Here is a 19,444-nt window from a genome sequence, read left to right as displayed (position 1 = left end):
ACAGTTTTATGGTTTAAAACAGAGCACAAACCTCATGCTTGAGTTTGCAACCAAACACTTTGATTGAAAAGAGCCTCTTTGCCTTCTAATATGTTATACCAAAGCAATAATCACACTCTAAGCAAGCAGACAGTGCACAACATTACATTAGTGCAACAACGGAAAAGAACAAAATGCAGCAATAACTTAGCTCCTCACTATCTACCAAACAACTTGTTTGCATTAGATAGAAAGTAACAAGCTGAAATGTTGATCTATATGAAACCTTATTTTAGTACATGGAACTGAAACAAGAATCGCCAAAATCTGATCAATATATCTCTTACCTGCAAATAACAACAATTGACCTCACTTTTTTCCTCTGGTCTTAACACAAATTTCTAAAAATATTTGGAAATACATGTATAAAATCCAAGCTCTCCATCATCCAGTAACCTAAGCTGATTCTGAAAACAAAGAATCATATCACCAGCCATATAGAATTACCCGTCTGGCTTCAAACTTGTCCCTGTATTTATAACAGTATGTATAGCTGAATATTAAGGGAAAGATTTATATACTTTACAACATTCATCAAACTTCCCAACATCATCTTCAACTGCCCATATCCACATATTCCTTCCATTCGTTTTCGTCCTTGACCCTCTTCAATACTCCTTCGATTGCAATTTCAAATGCATCCTTGACACTCCCAAGACCTCCACTTGGCCTTGCATACACTATTCTTGGAATTGTCTCTACAACTTTTTCCCTCATTTTCCTCACTTGATCTTTACTGTAACTCTTCAAAATTTCCTTAATGGAAGCTGTCCCGTTTCTCACTGCTTCCGGGTCTATAAACACAGAATAACTCCCCGGGTCTTCCGGCAAAAACCACTGGTACTGAGTGTAAGCCGTTCGCCTCCAGAAGAAAACTGGTACTGAACCGGCTACCATGCAATCGAAAACCGACCGCCGAGTTAAGCTGTCCCTTTGGGCTGTAAACAGAAGTCTGAGCTCAGAAGTGCTTTTTGGATTTCTGATGAACCGTTAGAGCAGGGAATCACGGCACAGTCCACGACTCGGCACGAGTCTGACTCGTTCCTACAGTAACTCATTAACCTTGATCTGAAATCACTATCGATATCCCCACGCGCCGCCCCTATGAAGGTGAAAAGACTGGTGCGGTTATATGAAAGCGCAAAGTTTTGCCATTCCCGGAGTTCTTTCTCGGAGTGAGGGTGGAATCCGGTAGGGTAAGGTACACTGATATCGTTTGCATCCCATGGAGCCTTCTCGATTGTGAATCGCGTTACATTCTGCATCTGTGGACGATTTAGAAAAGAGGATCCCCAGAGTTTTTCCGGGTCACCTAATCGCCGGAAATCCCATGTTATCCGACCAAGAGTTAGGAAATGATCCAAACCCTTATATTTTTTCCAATACTTTTGCCTCTGAACCCATTTCAGTAATTTGTTGCTAAGCAAATCACGATTTTCGATTTCATCAGTCCAAAGGTATTTTCCAACAGCCTGTCCGGCGTAGAACGGAATGTAGAAAGCTGTAGCAGATTCTGGGTCGTTGGTTCTACATCTATAGTTTAAAAGCCGGTAATGAAATATTACCTCCGATGAGAACTGATTTGTACGATACCACGCTGCGGAGAGATTTCCCGGCAAGATTCCGGCGAGCTCCATCGATCTCTTTCCATATCCGTCATTAGTCACAAGGCCACACTGCCACTTACATGGGTCTAGATCGTCGCAGGTCAACAAGGCTAAATCTTTGTTAAATTTGGATGGTAAATTATAGACATAGACCCGACCATACTCGCATTCAGAATCGCCGAAGGGATAAATTACATTTCTATCGTGATGGGGTGTCTGTATATCGGGAAATACGGCGATTTCTGAAGGGAATTGGGGAAGAGGACTGGGTGGGGAGTGAACTGAGAAAGGGAAAGGGGAATTGCGAGTAAAGATAAGCACCACAAGTTGGAAAAAAAGGAAGAAGGTAAATAGCCAGAAACGAGGGTGAGTAGAAATCTGATACTGGAAATTACTCACAGCATTCCTTAGAAAATCATTGTTGTTGGATTTAGGAGGTTTGCGCATAGCTTCATCGGCGTCTGGCGACTCGTTGGAGTAAGGTGGAAGCATTTGATGAAAAATGGACTGAAACAAGTAATCGGAAGAATTGCAGAGAACAGAGAAGAAAGTGAGAGTCTGTATAGAAAATTCTTGGTTAGCAGAGTGGTTGCCTCGCTTGGTGTAACTGAAGTTTTGAGTGTAAAAATAAAAAAGTTAGGTTGTTTCTTTACTATTACCACCGACACATCCAGCTTTTACTACTCCTGACATCATGGGCATAACATTTATTGATTCAACAATTTTAGAAAAATCAATTCAAAATTATTGATTCCAAAATATAATAGGAGTATTATAAATAGGAAAGTAGATCCATGAGTAATCACGCAAAGAATATAGAGCTAATATACGACAAAGTTTAGGGATTTATTAGTCATTCGGATCTAACTTTATCAACTACCAAATCAAAGACTTCAACGGAGGACCTGTGAAATAGGAGTTGGTACAATTTTCTTGCTTTTTTTTCTTTTAAGAAAGCTAAGGATTTGAGCTTGCAATTACCCTTACCCTCACCCTCCGAGCATTCTGAAAAGGGACAGAATAAATAATGTAGTGAAGGTACACCTACCATCTTTAATATGATTGTCAATTTATCATCTTTTAACTTGATGCAATTATTGAAATTTTAATTCGTTGATGGTTCAATTAATACACGGAAAATTCTCATCAAATTCCTTATAGTATTATTTCCAATTGAGGAAATAAAGATTCTTTAATGAAGGATTTCTTACCATTTAACAGTGTGACAATTGAGGTAATTTATTATGTGTTTTGTTTGACAAGATTTTTTTATTTTATTTTTTTATAATTTTGTTTGATAAGTTGAGAGCGTAGAAAGGGGAAGAGGGGCAATTTAGACGCCGGGGTAACTGCCACAAATTAAGGCGCGAGTGTGCCCCGCTTTGGTGGAATGGTAGGCAATTCCTTACCGTTTTAAAATTCCAATGCGACTAAAATCTACGTGTCGCGTCTTTATACTAGAAAATTAATTGTAACTTTAACTTTATATTATACAAAGTCAATAAATGCGATGCATGTTCTATGGCTTGAGAAAGTAATGCTTGTCGGCTATTCTATTTTTAATAGAGAAAAGATCAATATTACTCTTGAGTAATTGTGAGTTTGTGACCTATTCAAATTTAATAAAATGAGTAATTATTATTTTTATTGAATATTTAATTAAAAAAATATTTTTAAACACTTGTTTTAAAGTAAAAAAAATAAAACTAAATAAAAAATAGTAAGTCAATAATTTTAATTTATAATTTTTGACTTATAAGCCATAAATAAGAAGTTCATTCAAACAAACTCCAAAAATATCTTTACTTCACACACACAACTTAGTCAAACATAATTAAAAGACTAATAAGAATGTATTTGAACCTACACACGTCCATTAATGACATATCTGATCTAATTTAATTTTTAACAATTATACAACAAATTATTAAATTAATTTAATTTCTTAGCTCGCTTTCTAGTAACGACTATAAAGGAAGGCGATAACATAATTGTCCAGTAATATTTAAAAATAAAAAATTACTACAAATGTTTTACAGGGCATAAAATACCGAAAATTAAATTGATTTTTTTAGCAATCGATATTTGGGAGCAAAATTTTAGAATTATGGTATTCAGATTTGGGTTTGGTGTGAGACGTTAGTAACATTTTGTAATCGGTATTTCTTGAATACCAAATTATTTACTTATAAATGTCATGTATCAACATGTCAATTACTCATTAGTGCAAGTGCAAAGAGAAAGTTAAAGAATAAACTTAAAACAACCCAAATATATATGTCTTTTAGTTGTATCAATTCGCCTCTATGGATGTTTTCTTACTTGTCGAACTTCTAATATATGTTCTTCCACATAAAAAAATATAAATAATTTAAGAAATAGTATTAACTTTGTAATAATACAATCGGTTACAACTTCAATACGGTATTACCGAATACACTACCAAATCGAAATTTGAAAGGAAAAAACTATCTAACTAGACATACATTATTATGATACACAATCGTGAACAAAAGCAAAAGTACGAAGTACAAGAGATACGCAAAAGAAACTATATCAGATTCGTAGAAGAATAGTTCAGATATATAGAATGAACAAATTAGATACATTTAATCATTAACTATATATCAGATACACAGGAAAACAATTTAGATACATAAAATGAACATATCAAATACACATAAAAATGATTTTTTGAAATTTTCTGAAGTTTTTAAACACATGATTTTCTCCTTAATTTATGTCTTCTAGTTACATTCCTTATTTAAATTTATTTAATTATATATACCTAATTAACATATATCTGAGTTATATGTATCTAAATGGCCTAGATAAATGTATCCAATATGCAAATCATGGTAGGATTAGTAATATTGCACTCACGGAAAAAAATGTAATTAGCTCCTAAATTAATAAAATTTGTGTTGTTTACCCCATGTAAAATTTTAATATTCCATATCTACTTTTAACTACTAATTACTGAATTACTAAACCCAAATTTGAGTATCTCAAATTGAATACGGAACGCCACCCACACCCGCTAATTTGCAACGCTTTGTCACAAAAAAAAAGATTTATCAACTACTACTCTTTTGATGGAATTAAGACAAATTCAAAGAACAAATAAAGGTCAATCTGTTGTTACACTCGTTTGACTAAAACATTTCATTAGATAGAGATTGGCGACCTGCTGAGTTTTTAGTACAATAATGGCATGACGTTGACATTATATATGACTCTTTATGCGAGAATAAAGTTACACTTGAATGTTCAAGTGAGTATATACAAACTTTTTAAGAAACAAATATGTAAATATGTGACCGGTTGTGTAAGTGATCTCTCAAAGGAGAGTTTTAGGTTTGGAATCTTCTATATATTTTTTTGGTCAAGCTTGCCACATGAGGGTTGCTTAGTACGATTAATTTTTCTTTTTTTGTGATTTGCAGGCTATTATATTGAAGCGAAGTTTATCTTGTGCGCATCTGAATTCTTTACCAAAAGAAACAACGTTTTCTATATATATTTTGATTTAAGTTACCACATTGTGTTAAAAATATTCCTTCAAGCCGTGAAAGATAAGTAGCCGATTTGATGCTATTTGGTTAAAGGAAAAAAAACATAAATATTTAAAGTTGAAGATTTAAAAAAAAATGTCAAAGTTTAAATTATGTTAATAATTTTATTTAGGAAAAATCAAGGTGTTATTAATAACAATCATTATTTCCTTTGAAATACTGATCTTGAACAAGTTTTTCAATTTTCAAATATTGAGAAAATTGACTTGTTTATTAAGTTTCAACTTCATGGCTTCGTTAGGTTGGATTAGATATTGCCTTGTCTTGTAGTGAGTAGTCCTTGATAAACAAAGTCACAATAATGTTCATAATTTTTCCTACTAAGAGTTGTAATTTTAAGAATAATTTAAATCTTAAGAAAGTTTTCTTTAGTTTTTTTTTTCTTTTAAATTTCGATTCAAGAGTTTGAACTTGATAAATTGAATTTGAATATTGAAGGACTTAAAATTTAATCTTCCATCAATGTAATAAACTTGTCAGTTTAACTTGATTACGAATATAAATACAAACTTTAATAACAAAAGACAAAAGTAGAAATAGACTTTAATGTATGAATTACTCATTAATTTTTATTATCATGAAAGAAGACTCGTGTATCACACCATTTTAATGTATTAGCAAAGAGATTGTAAGAAAATAGAGCTGTACAAATAAAAAGAATCAATCTGAAAGACAAAATAGTGAATTTGTGCCATGTAAGGGAGATATACATGAGACATAATTGAAACTCATATAAATTTGAAAGCTAAATTAGACTGTTTTTAAGTAGTAGAGTAATTGATTTGATTAGCTCATTTACACATGACATGGGCCAAGTGTTAACTGGCAAGAGGGACAGGTTATGGATCTTGTCGTGACCCATCGCTATGTTTGATAACGAAAGCATTCAGAGTATATTTATTATTTACGCACTAATTATTTCATCATCATCATCTAGGGTGTGTTTGGTACGATTAAAAATGTTTTCTTGGAAAACAAGTAGATTTCTAATTATTTTCTCATGTTTGGTTGGTAACTAAAAAATATTTTTTAATGTTTGATTGGTGAATAAAAAATATCGACATTAGATGATATTTGATGTGTGTTTTACTCTAGCTGATAAAATCCATACTTGTTAGCGTAAGGTATATAACAAACATATACACTTTTTTTTCTCATTTTACAGAGAAGAACCTTTTCATTGTTTTTTTAAATTTTATAATCATAACAATTGTAATTGATAATACTTTTATATGATTTTAGATATGGATTCTTACTTCTCAAGCAAATTAAAGGAATATCATAATTTCAAATAGAAGGAATGGTAAAGTTAAGTTGCTATATTAATTGTATATAAAGTATAAAAACCTCAGTAATTTGAGTGTTAGTTATATCCTATCTTGAAAGTTTTCCAATTTACAATAATTTTGAATTTTTCATAACTCACAGATACATTGCTCCTTCGCTTGATACATAACAAATGCTACATGAGTTATGTATAGATACATAGTGATTTAGATTTTAAATAATTGGGGTTATGTATCAATAATAACATTTGAATCAGATACATTGTACACAAACAAAGTTATAATGTATTCGATAGAAATTGAGTGATGTATTCAGATGTTAAGAGAGAAAGAAAAATGAATTTTTGTAATTACTTCAAATGCTAGAAAATTTTCTAATTTAATTTTCTCACTTCCTCTCAAATTTTCATGATCTTTCACTTGCTTCACCTTCTTTCGTAAGAAGCCCAAATTCTAAGTACGTACCCTTTTCTTAACAGGCCCACAGCCCGAACCGAGGTTTTGTAAGCTCGTCACGTCCCTTAAACCCTGAAATCTGAATCTCATCGTTCCCAGTTGGATACAGTAGTAGTGAAGCAAAAATCATGGCGAGGCGTTGCATGTCGTTTTCTCGAACACTTCTATCCAGCAGTAGACCATCAACAGTGGGTTCCTCTGCAAGTGTACAATCCCTTCTCGGCCAGCGCCTTCAGTCTCGCCGTTCTCTTTCCACCATTCTCACCAGGTTCCTTTCCATATCTCGGTTTCTCCTATATATTTCACTTAATTTAGGCTAAACCTGACTTTTAAAATTTGTTAAATGTATTTCTTTCAGGACTAACGGAGTACTGGGATGCGTCCAATCGCTCTTACCGCTTCACAGCGCTGTGGCAGCCACCCGTCTGACATCACACATTCAAATGGAGGCGCGCACTTGTTGCCAGTTGTCTCAGGGTACCTTTTTCTGTCGCACTTGCCCTGATCGGTAGTTTTCAATTGTGAGTCCTAATTTCCGCACCTAATGCTGATAAAAGTCGCATTTTTGCAAAGTAGTTATTCAGGAGGATCAAAACATTTTGAGTTCTGTTCTCCTTATATAATTGCCCAATTCTATCTCTTAGAAGATCACTTCCACTTAAGCTTTAAGGTTGATTTTGGAATTGAAATAGAGAATGCGGTGGTTAGACATGCTATGTTGTAGGAATGGAGGATTGACTAATCAAGAATTTTCATGAAGATGAACGTTGAGGAGATGAAAATGCTGCGATGGATGTAAACAAGATTAGGAATTAAGATATTTGGGACAAGTTAGGCGTGACCTCGATTGACGACAAGATGCGGAAAACAAAGTTGAGATGGTTCATGCATGTGCAATGGAGAGGAATGGATGTCCCAGTGCGGAGTTGTGAGAGGTTAGCTAGAAATAATTTCATGGGAGGTAGAGGTAGACCAAATAAGTATTTTGGAGAGTTGATTAGACAAGAAATTAGGCAACTTTAGCTTATTGAAGTCATGACCTTAGATAAGAGATTAGATAGGAGGTTATGGAGGATATTGATTAGGGTAGGAGTTTAGGTACACAGTTGGGCGTTGTTTTGCTTATTCTCCTATACTATTAGCTGTGCTATTAGTTATAGTATTACTCATGTAGTTTATTGTCCTTTGAGTTTGGTTATTATCTGTGAGTTTTTTACCATTTGATTGTAGTTTTATTTTTGCATGGTTGTTGTTTAGGATGATTTATCAGGTTGTCTATTGTGTTTTGCCATAATTGTTTTTTATTGAGATGAGGATCTATCGAAAACAACCTCTCTACCTCTAAGTTGTATTCAGGGATTCGTTTGAACTGGAAATTGTATTAAAATAAAGTTGTATACATGGATTAAGAACTTGGATTTGTATACCGAAATTTTTAGGAATTTGAAAAACACTATAAAGCTATTTTCACTTCAAATAATCACACAAATTCAAAAATAACTCCAATTTGTGTTCATAGTTAAACACAACTCCAATTTTCAAATATCATTTTTTCACTTTGAAAACAAAAACTACTTTTTTCAACTGCTCACAATTTTCATGGCCAAATGCCCCCTTATATTATCAAGTAGTTTTAGACATAATAAAGTTGATAAATTCATTTAATCAAAGTAAGGGTTGTAGAGTGATAGTATGTCTTTAGGTTGATGACATGCTAACTAGGAACTAAGCATTGATGAACTAAGAAGTAAAAAAGATAAAAAAGTATCAAACTATCTTAGGTATCAAACTTAGAATCTATAATCTACTTGTTGTTTTGCTTATGTCAATCTCACTTCATTAACAAGGTATTTCCAAGTTCAATTACATATGGGTGTTAAAGATATAATACTCCATTTGAGTTTTTAATAAATTGGTTAAGAACATGGTTGTGACAGTTTGTAAGTATTGGGAAATTATAGTACTTAAAAGAACGGAAGTGTTTGCTTATATCAATCTCACTTCATTAACAAGGTATTTCCAAGTTCAATTATATGGGTGTTAAAGATATAATACTCCATTTGTGCTTTAAATAAATTGGTTAAGAACATAGTTGTGACAGTTTGTAAGTACTGGGAAATTATAGAGAGTGTGTTTGGATGGGCTTAAAACAGGTCAAATAAGCGTACTTTTTGGCTCATTAGTGCAAAGCTCATGGTGCACATATGTTGTCATGATTTGTGTATAGAACTTTTTGTCTTGTCAGTAAAGGAATGATGGATTAGTAGAAAATTATCTTACCATCAATTTTGACAGGCTCTTAAAAAGCTTATACAAGTAGTTAGGTTCAAGTCGAAAGACACCTACTATATGCATAAATTATATATCACACCAATCATTGAATGGATGATTTTTAGTGTAGTTAGTGATTGGGAAGAAAAGATAAGACAAGATGTCCCTCATTGGTAGAATATAATATATCTTACCAGATATATTAAATTTGATTTCTCCAAATCTCTCTTCAGTATTTTATTTCAAGTGGTATTAGAAGTGCTTAAAAACACTTCTTTCCTTCACTATTCTACTAATGAGGAACAACTTGTCTTCTCTTCTCTTTTGAATCACTAAATACATTGACCTAACCATCATGTAATACCACTGAATATAAGACGGCCCTAATGTTTCTCATAACCATAGCATGATGCATTTCATTGTAAAACTACATGACTTCAAGGTATTAGTATATTAGATGCACTTTACACATATTAAGGTGCGAAAGTGCACATGTTAGTGGTGTTGAACTTTTTTGGTCAAATGGTATTGAACTTTTGTAGGTATTTTCACATACACTCGACTAGTTACTACAGTGTGAGAGTCTAAGAGTAATGTCAGTATGTTCTCTTTCCCCAGTCACTGGATTTTACTGTTTTGAATATTATGTATTATAGGATAGAATTTATGTAGTGGAAATATAGTATTAAATGTCTCTTAGTTTTAGTACTGTAATGAGTTCAGACTAGGAGCTGAGGCAGAATTTGGAGATCTTGCTTTGTATATGGATATTCAGTGCTAGAATGTAGCATTTCATTCGGATTTTGATGTTAAACGCAAATGTGGTAGCAGGTCCAAGAAAGATGTTTATATACTTTAGCAATTGTTTACTGGGTAGTTCAGGCAGGACTTGAACATAATTTAAGGTATAAATGGGTTCAACACTGGCACTAACTAATGATCCCCATGGTAATTTTAACTTCTCATAAAGTATTCTGTCTTTCACTTAAATTTTTATTCCATCTAAACTAATCATACATTTTTGCAGTAGCAACTCACTGATGCACCCAAAGACATGACACTTTTGGCCTATAAGTTTACGTCAATAGTCAAAATACTAGCTATAGTGCAAGGATGAGTTGTCCAGGTGAGTATGGATCATCATCCCACATAGAACCCAAATGCCTAATTCCGAACATCCTAGGATTTTCAGATCTATAATTATAAAACACAAGATGGAGAAGCCTTTGAAGAGTACAAGAGAGAAGTGAGAAGGAAGCTAAAAAGGCTATTAGTCAATTTTGATGGGAAGCACTTGATGTTTGTACGAAAAATTGGGGACACCAGTAGGGTAGAAAGAAAGGTTAAAATTAGCACGCCTGAGGGAGAAGAGATGTAAGGACTTAAATCAGGTGAAGTGTGTTAAAGACAATTCTCAACCACCATTGATGGGAGATAATGAGATCAAGGTGAGATGGGGAAGCTATATTGATCAATTGTTCAACTTGAACCACCGGTTTTAGATCTCCAAACATCAGTCCGAGATAGAAACTTTAGCAACACTCACAGAATTGGACTGGCAAATGTAAAATGGAGAATATTGGGATTAGAAAAGCCTGTTGTTCAGATGATATCCCCATAGAGGATTGGAAGTATCTTGGAGAGGTTGGAATAGGATTTCTTACTAGCTTACTTTGAAGGGAAGAAAAAAGAACTGAGTGACAGTGAGAAACCCTTGACAGAGAGGGAAAATCAGCTGATGGTATAGAAAATGAAAATCTCTGATTGAAGTACATGAAAAAGTTTCTCTCTCTTTATAACAAAATGAAGAATGTTTTCTCTGAAAATTCTCCTTTCTAGACAGTTGATTGATCTGAAGTTTTTTTATTCTTATAGGAATTCTTTCGGATAGAGTCATTGTATGTATTTGCTCTATTTATTTATTTTTGGAAAATGCAGAAGCACCTAAGGGTGTGATCTAGTGGTCAATGAAGTGGATTATGAACCATGAGGTCTGCGGTTCAAATTCCAGCAAAGACAAAAAAACCCACTAGGTGATTACTTCCCATCTGTCCTAGCTTTGATGAACATAGTTACTGGTACCTATTGTTGGTGGGAGGTGGGAGGTGGCGGGTGTCCCGTGGAATTAGTTGAGGTGCGTGAAAGCTTGCTTGGACACCAGAGTTATCTTATAAAAAATATCAATACAAAACACTTGGGTTTATGTCAAACTGTTTGCTTTAAAATTGAAAATGGATTCAATCCAATTCACCAGAATCTAAGAAATGATCAAATTAGAAAATCATTTCTCGAGAAATAGGTTTGATTGTCCATCTTTTTGATATATATCAGGCATTGCATTCTCTGGATAATTCAAATCGAAGCAATTGGATGTCCAACTCGGGCCTATATGACATGACCGATCAATAGATCCACCTTTGTCATGTATTATTTTGATTCTATAAAAATTCGAGTTTCATTTTTGAATGAAGGTAGATGAAACAACTCGGGTGCATTTAAGAAATTGATAAGATGCAAGAAGTGACAATCCATCTTTTAACCATGTATCTGTTAATGTGGATCATTAGTTGTCTGAGTAGCTTATAGTCTGTGAAACTGTGACTGTTTGTATTCTTGAAAGTTTTTCATCAGCAGGTCATTGTTTTATTCGAACTAATACTAGTGTGGTCTTCATCGAGTGATATTCGACAATCATTAGTAACTTAAGATTCATGAGATCTTCACTTCTGTCATAACTCATACTGCTTCTAGCAACATCACCCTCTTTGTGGTTTAATTTCGTTTTTCTTTATCCTTTCTATTAGCAGCTGATTGAGGGGCCGGGAAAATATGTCTGAACAAGAAGAGGATTTAATTAGATTTAATGAGCTTACTATACGTACTGGGTTTCTATTCAATACAGGCCTGATCACTATTATTATCTTCCATAGGTACTTAAGGATGCATTACGTATTAGCTGGAAAACCTGCTGTACCAAACATTTTGGAGAGTTTTCTGTGAACTTTTCCGTGGAAGTACAAAGCTGTAAGCTCTAAATTCAATTTGCTTTCCTAGTTATTTTTGGGTTGATGTTGGAAATTCCAGAATTCTTGAAAGCCCTGCAAATGATAATTCTATAGGAGAAACTTATAGCAGTCCTTACAGTTTTATGTTGATAGAGATCATCTCTTCATTTGAAGTATTTAAATTTTTTGATTGGCTATCACTAGTTGATTACTAATGTTCGACTTTACCAAATAAACCAAATTTACATCTTTCTGATTTTCTAATTTGATTAAAGCCATAAAAGCATATGTTATAGTCTTCTTTAGTTACCGTTTGATGCAGAACTAGTGACAAGTGCACTAGACAGTTATTTCTGTGATGTATATGAAAATAATGTTTATTTGTATTTATTAAAATGTAATTATTTCTCAACATTCAATTATTTGGTTTTAGGCATTATGAAGAATAGGTTTATGTTGTGGCTAGGAGAAGCTCGGGGCAGTTCAACCCTTTGTCGTATTGAAAGCATACCTATTTGTATATTTCCATGCATCAACTGAAGTTTCTATGTAGGTCTAGTTCCTTTTTTTTCATGCAAGCTTTAGATAGCACTAGGAGTTCCAGGGAAGTATTAAACATGCATTCCAGTGCAGTCCAACCTACTAAAAGAGTTGGGGTAAGTTGCCGATGGATGCCTTTAATTTTGTGCATGGCGTTGCCAACATCTTCGCATATATCATAGGTTCATGATTGCAATTTGTCATTACGCACTGGACCATTCTACTTGAAACATAATGCCTTATATCTGAAAGCACAATGTTAGCACTTTTAATACATGCAATTGTGATCCACCTGACATTGAGCCGTGGGCTGGGTATGAGCCGTTTTCTACCTGGTAGCTTGTAAATTCAACCTCAAATGCTTGCTCCCCATGGCTTAGTTCAATCGACAGAGGTTGAGGGAGTTGTGACTTAGCCTTGCTACAAGTGAACTAATCTGGTAATTAAGTGGAGAAAGGTAGAGGGGCCAGATCTGTTATCCTTGAGTTTCGAAAGCCATGGTTTGTCCTAAGGTTGGCCATGAAAAAAGTTGATGGTCAAATGCCTGCCTGCTCCACTTAGATGGAAAACATTTTTCTTTATACATTTTAAAAAAAAATGAAAGTCGTTCTGGAATGAGGATTTTGGTATTTGGGTGGATTCAAGAGTTGAAGTCTAACCTGTTTAGCTACCTAATTCTAAGATGCTGAAATTGATCTTAGATGTTTTCTTGGTCACCAGTCGATGGGTTGTTTAGTCTCCGACCAAATTGGGGTGCTACAAATTTCAAAGTATTAGGGCCTCTAATTGTTTTTAGTATCACCCATTAGCAGAGTATCCGTTTTCCATAATGTCTGGTCAAGTGTTTCAATTTCAGGTGACATTTGATTCAAACGTTTGACTCGTTAATTATTGCAAAGCACACGTTGTCTTTGAACAATATTTCCCATATTTTCGAACCTCCGGAGTGGAGCTATACCTAAATCTTAATTTGAAACTCGGATTTTTTCATTAGATATCTACTACCTTCCACCATCACAACGTACAAAGAAGTCATCTAGTATTTGTTTATTTTTTGTTTGTGATACCCCAGATTTGTAGTCACCTACCTAGGCGCCTTTACTTCAATTTTGTTTCTACTCGGAGTGGGTCATATCCTGCATACAAATTAACATTAGTTGACCATATATTCATAGCAATGGGCCCTAAGGATCACTAATATAAATTTATTTTCTTTAGTGATTTCACCCAGAGATGAGGTGTCATTTTTGTTCTTTTAAACTATTTATTTGCCTACTTAATAAAAATGATTTTTGCAGATAGTTGCCTCTTTCTGTATGGAAAGAGCTACAGTCTACGTAAAAACTTACCAGCACTTGGTGCTTTTGTTTGTAAAGAAATAAAAGCAGTCTTTCAATATTTTAAAAAAAGAATAAGCCTTAGAATTAGTGTCATGATCGGCAAATAAACAAGCAAGGATGGGGAAATAAATTCAAACGCCAAAGCAGATCCATTTTATACTTTTAAAGACAAAGTAGTAGTTACTCCACTTAACAGACACTTTAAGGATAAATCAATCTGCTTTTTTTGCAGACACAGTCATTTCCCATGTGCTTTGCCTCGTATATACCAGAACCCATCACTTTCTTTTTCTCTCTCTGTACTTTTTCATCCCAATCTACACTAAACCATCAAAGATTCCAGTATTTAACTTGTATACACTGGCGATATAACTTTTTTGAAACTATTAGTGTCATTTGGTTTGCTTTCTAGAAATTAGGGTTAGAAAAATGTTTTATACTTGTTAGTGTATAAAAGTTAAACTCGGAAGAATTTATCAAGTGGGTAGGGTGATGATGGGGAAGGAGGTAGTAATTGGCAAACAGAAAAGATATGTGTGATCAAATATTGCCAAGAAAAGCTAAAACACATCAGAAGGATGAGCAGAAAGCAAAAGGTTGGAAAGGGAGACAGTCTGCTTGATTCTTTTACCCATCTCATCACTATTTAAGACAATATGTACAGTTTAGTTCCCAACAAAAGGATGACCAACGCCAAAACATTATATTGCAATTAATGGAAGTAAAGAAGCAAAAAAACAAACATCTCATATATGTCTAGTGGATATATATAACCAGAAATAGCATAACAATAAGCTATGCATTTTACAGCAAGTTCCAAAAGGATCAGAAAAGTTGTCAGCTCAACATGTTTTCTTGTTACAAGAGATAAGGATTTCTTTTTTAGGCTAATTTAATTTGAACTTTAGAACTTCCATACATTGTTAATAGCATGTATGATAGACAGTTGGATGATTATAACCTACACCCTGGAGTTGAACCTTCTGAAGGTTCAATTATTCATCCTTGTATGATTTTAACATATCCAATTGACTTTAGACACCGTTGATCGCGCTTTGCTATTTCCTAAAAGGAAACATTTTGCTTCTGATTCCCATAGTAAGTCACATCCTTAACATATTATGTAGTTAAATATTCCAGTCGACAACCTTGAAGAGTGGAATCTAATCAAAGTGATGGTATATATGTTACGACCACAAAGATGTTCCATCCCTTCAAGCTTTATGAAAAGTGAACTACTATTATTTACTGTTTTCCTTTTAGCTTCCATCACTCATGTGCTTCGTTTCTAGTCTAGAAACATGCATTCTGCTTAAAGTGAAAAATAATTCAAAGGGCAATATATATCGCCTTTTAGCTATAGATATCTTAAGCACCGTTATCATAATCTTTGAACGATTAATTAATCTAATCAAATGTTGATGAAAACCCTTTTTTGATTTTCCTGTCACTTGTGAAGTTCTTTTTGTCCCTCTTGGTGCTTTAATGTCTGTATTAGCAGTAACTATTAAATCAACTATGATTTAGAAAAGGTGAGCATATAGGATTAGAAATGATGATATTCGGGGACATGGTTGTAGTGACTCCCGTGATGAACAAGATGAGAGCAGTGAGGCTGAAATGGTTCAAACATGTGAAAGGGAGATGCTAAGTGTGGAGGTGCGAGAAATTAAGAATGGTGGATTTAAGGAGAGGTAGATGAGGCTGAAGAACTATTGGGGGGAGATGATTAAATAGGACATGACCTTAGACAGGAGAATATGGAGGTCGGGAATTAGGGTAAACGGTTAGTAGATAGTTGAGCAATTATCTCGCTTTAAAATAAGCTTGGTTGGAGGGCCGTATCTGCTTCTCATTTCTTACTGGTTGTTTTAGCACTATTCTCATATATTTTTTCTTCAATTTCTGTTATTTCCAATATTTCAATTATTGTATTATTTAGCTAGTTGTTACTATTCCTTCTTTCTATTACTATCTGTCATAATTTCTTTACTTTCATATTATTATTATTTTCAAATCTGCTTTGAAATGTTCGAGTAGATGGCGGTCGTAGGTTCTGCCAAACTTAGAGGTTCCTATAATATTAGAATCTACCCTTATGTTTGAACGCGATGTTCATTTTACCGTGCATACATTTAAAACGAGATTCTATTACGTATTGTAGTGGATTTTATTGTCTACCACTCAAGGAACAACCTAATATCAACTACGGAGAAATTAACATATATTGACCATATAACTTGAGACAAAAGGTTAAAGACAGCAGTGAAAAATATCTTTTTAAAAAAGGTAAAAATATGATAAGTTACTAGAACCACTTCGATGGATTCATTTAATTTTGTATGTCTTAGTTTGATCAATGGATTTTGTAATTTTGAATTAAATATATGTATAATATAGCAAAATATTATAATTTAGGGAGTGACATTTTTTTAATTAAAAAGATTGTAACAGAGAGATAGGTAATCATTGTTTCATTGCCTTATATCTGTTGAACTGCTCAACGAAAAGTCTATGGTAAAACACTTCCTTTTTCAAATCTTAACTCAGACTTTTTTGTTTCTAGATTTGTCGTATATTTGGGATAATCAAAGAAAGATTGGTCTTAATTAAGACTTGTAAAAGTCTTACAGAAAATAATTGTGCCTAATTACCGATATAAGATGACAACCAAAACGCATTAATTAGCTAAGTAGAAGTTTCCAGCGTGGGTACAGAGTTGACTTACACATATCGGATATTATCATAGGAATCCAGAAACTTTATTTTTCAACAAAAAAAATTTCACATCTATCTGTTTTAAAATGAACATTTAAAACACGTTTAAATTTATGTTTAGTCATACTCATGGGAGGAGCTAAGGGACAACGGATACTCTCGTCAAAAAATTATACTATACATATTTTGAATTTTTGACACTACTATTGATTTGATAATATATACTTGTATCTTAGTTCAATGATACAGAAGCATTTAGAATTTGTCTAGTCGTTCTTTGGGAAAGAAAATACGACCACGACACTGCATAAGGAGATAAGTGCATGAACGTGTGTATCATTAGTCAATATTATTATTATTATTTTTACAATCTCTTCAACTGTAACTATATATGTATAGTCTCTCAATTTCCAGTCCAAGAATGTTTTGTACACGGCAAGACTCTAAAAAGTCAATTATTGTGCACCTTGACTAACTTGGTGTCCGGGTTAGTTATTGTGCACCTTGACTAACTTTATGAGATACTTGGTAGTTGCCACCTCTCATTAGCAACATATATTCGCTAATTCTAATCACCAAGTCCAGAATAGAAAGGAAGAAATTACTTAGTGGATTTATCTATGTTTAGAATTAGACCTGTGATTTCATGGTGTTCAACAAACGTCATTAGACATTAAACTTGTTTTAGTATTCGTGATAATTTTGAATTAACAACTCCACTCTTAAACTAATGTCTACTATGTTTTTTAAGTTTTTTTTTGAAGCAATTGAAAACGTTATTGTTTTACCATAAGTATTTTCATACCAATTTTGATGAATTTTAAGAATTTAAATTTATTGACAAAATTGAAATATATTAGTTTCATGAAATATAATTTCAGTATTATATTGTTTATATAATATTATAATACTTAACAGATAAGATTAATCACCCATGAAACGTGTTGAAAAATTACAAAATATATGCATAATCAACCAGGTTTAGACGCTATCTTTTTTGGAGAAAGTAAACATGAATCATGATCAAGTCTAAAAGTACAATAATTTATTTTTTTGTAGTACATAGTTTTACGAGGTCCAACTTCCAAGTTAATTTGCTCCAATTACCTACACGAGGCATTATAAGCTCAAAAACACATTCACCAAGTATATGTGATCGTACAAGTAAATCAAATACCTTGATTCAAAGAAATGGTAATTTACAATAAATTATATAACATAAGCTAATGATTGTATCCCACAGGAGGGGCAAAAATACTATGTCCCAAGACTTGCACAAAACAATAAAATAATTCATGCATGGTTTCTATTCGCTATCCCTTAGTCAAACAAATTGATTTGGATAGAAATATTATACGAATCTTATGATTTCTTATTATCACATAAAAGTAATATATTCAATTATTCACTACTATATTTGTATAATGGTATTTGAAAATAATTTGTAATTACAAAGCATATTAAATCATCTACCTTATTAATTAACTAGCTATATAAGGCTGCAAATATATTTAATTCTATTTTATCCACAAATCAAATTTTCTAATACATTGTTCCATGCCTAGACAATCAAACAATTAAGGATAACATTGAAAAGCAAAATTAATTCATTAAATATAGATAGCTAGAAAGTAGAAACCATAATTGACTTACTGTTTCCCTCAAGATCATGTCACTAATACAACAATAACTTACTCGGTGAAATTACACACCACGTGGAGTATGAATAGGGTGAAGTATACATAATCTTATCTCTATTTTCGAAGATACATAATCGTTTTCGATAGACCTTCCACTCAAAAACTATATTTCTAAAAAATATAAAATGAACAACCATATTAAATATATGCAACCCAACATGTAAAATGAAAAAAACCAATCGGGTTTTACATTAGCTACACTTGTAAAGAATCCTAATAACGTTGAGTTAATTAGTTAAAAATTCAATTAACAAAATTACAATTGTCTATATGAGGGCAGGCAAAAGGACATGAAAAGTACAAGGTTTTAGGTCCACCGTACTGTGTTTTCATCATCAATTGTTCCCTCATTATCATGAGATTTATAATTGCAATTTGCAAAGCCAAGGTCCATTTAGTCTTAGTGGCCACCACGATACAAAACTATAACTGAAGAAACATAAACATTATTCATAAAGTTGGTTTCTCCCATTTCAGAAATTCTTAACACACACAAGATTCTCATCTTTATGTTGATTTGACCGTTCGAAACAGTATGAAAGACGAGTTTGCCTTTACCACCAATAATTGACGTATTTAAGTTATATACACCATCAGTTTTTTCATAAACATTATCAGATTACTCAATAAATATTTATATGTTAGTCTCTCAAAATATAGGATTTATAACGTTAAATATTCAATAGCTCAACATAACAATAACCTTATATTGACAATAACTTATATAATTTAAACTCTTGATTGAATTGCGCCCATAAATCCTAAATTGGACTTGATTTCACGGTACGAAATACACACTTTAATTACTAATATCGTGAGTAGAAAGGTTTCTACCATAATCGTGTAACATAAACACCGAGAAACATGATTTATTCGCACGCGCGCACATACACAAAAAGAAAAAGAT

General features: G+C 33.1%; 2 protein-coding genes and 1 pseudogene across 4 annotated transcripts in view; 1 reads left to right on the top strand and 2 right to left on the bottom strand.

The window, feature by feature from the left end:
• LOC125822871 (lysine-rich arabinogalactan protein 18-like) overlaps positions 1-19,444 on the bottom strand; it is a 217,815-nt gene that overhangs the window by 159,060 nt on the left and 39,311 nt on the right. The gene's annotated exons all lie outside the window — the stretch shown is intronic.
• On the bottom strand, positions 208-2,153 carry LOC125822853 (xyloglucan galactosyltransferase XLT2-like; annotated as a pseudogene). The gene has a single exon (XR_007442664.1). The product of XR_007442664.1 is annotated as a xyloglucan galactosyltransferase XLT2-like (transcript).
• On the top strand, positions 7,061-12,651 carry LOC125822879 (protein NONRESPONDING TO OXYLIPINS 2, mitochondrial-like). The gene is made up of 3 exons (XM_049502346.1): positions 7,061-7,231; positions 7,322-7,444; positions 12,169-12,651. The coding sequence occupies exons 1-3, from the start codon at positions 7,092-7,094 to the stop codon at positions 12,170-12,172; spliced, it is 267 nt and encodes an 88-aa protein (XP_049358303.1). The 5' UTR covers positions 7,061-7,091; the 3' UTR covers positions 12,173-12,651.

The sequence above is a fragment of the Solanum verrucosum genome, unplaced genomic scaffold, assembly GCF_900185275.1.
Source record: "Solanum verrucosum unplaced genomic scaffold, falcon-dt-bn FXZP01000103.1, whole genome shotgun sequence".
NCBI classification, from domain to species: domain Eukaryota; kingdom Viridiplantae; phylum Streptophyta; class Magnoliopsida; order Solanales; family Solanaceae; genus Solanum; species Solanum verrucosum.
The sequence above is the reverse complement of the archived record's forward strand: the minus strand, read 5'-3'. Positions and strand labels throughout refer to the sequence as shown.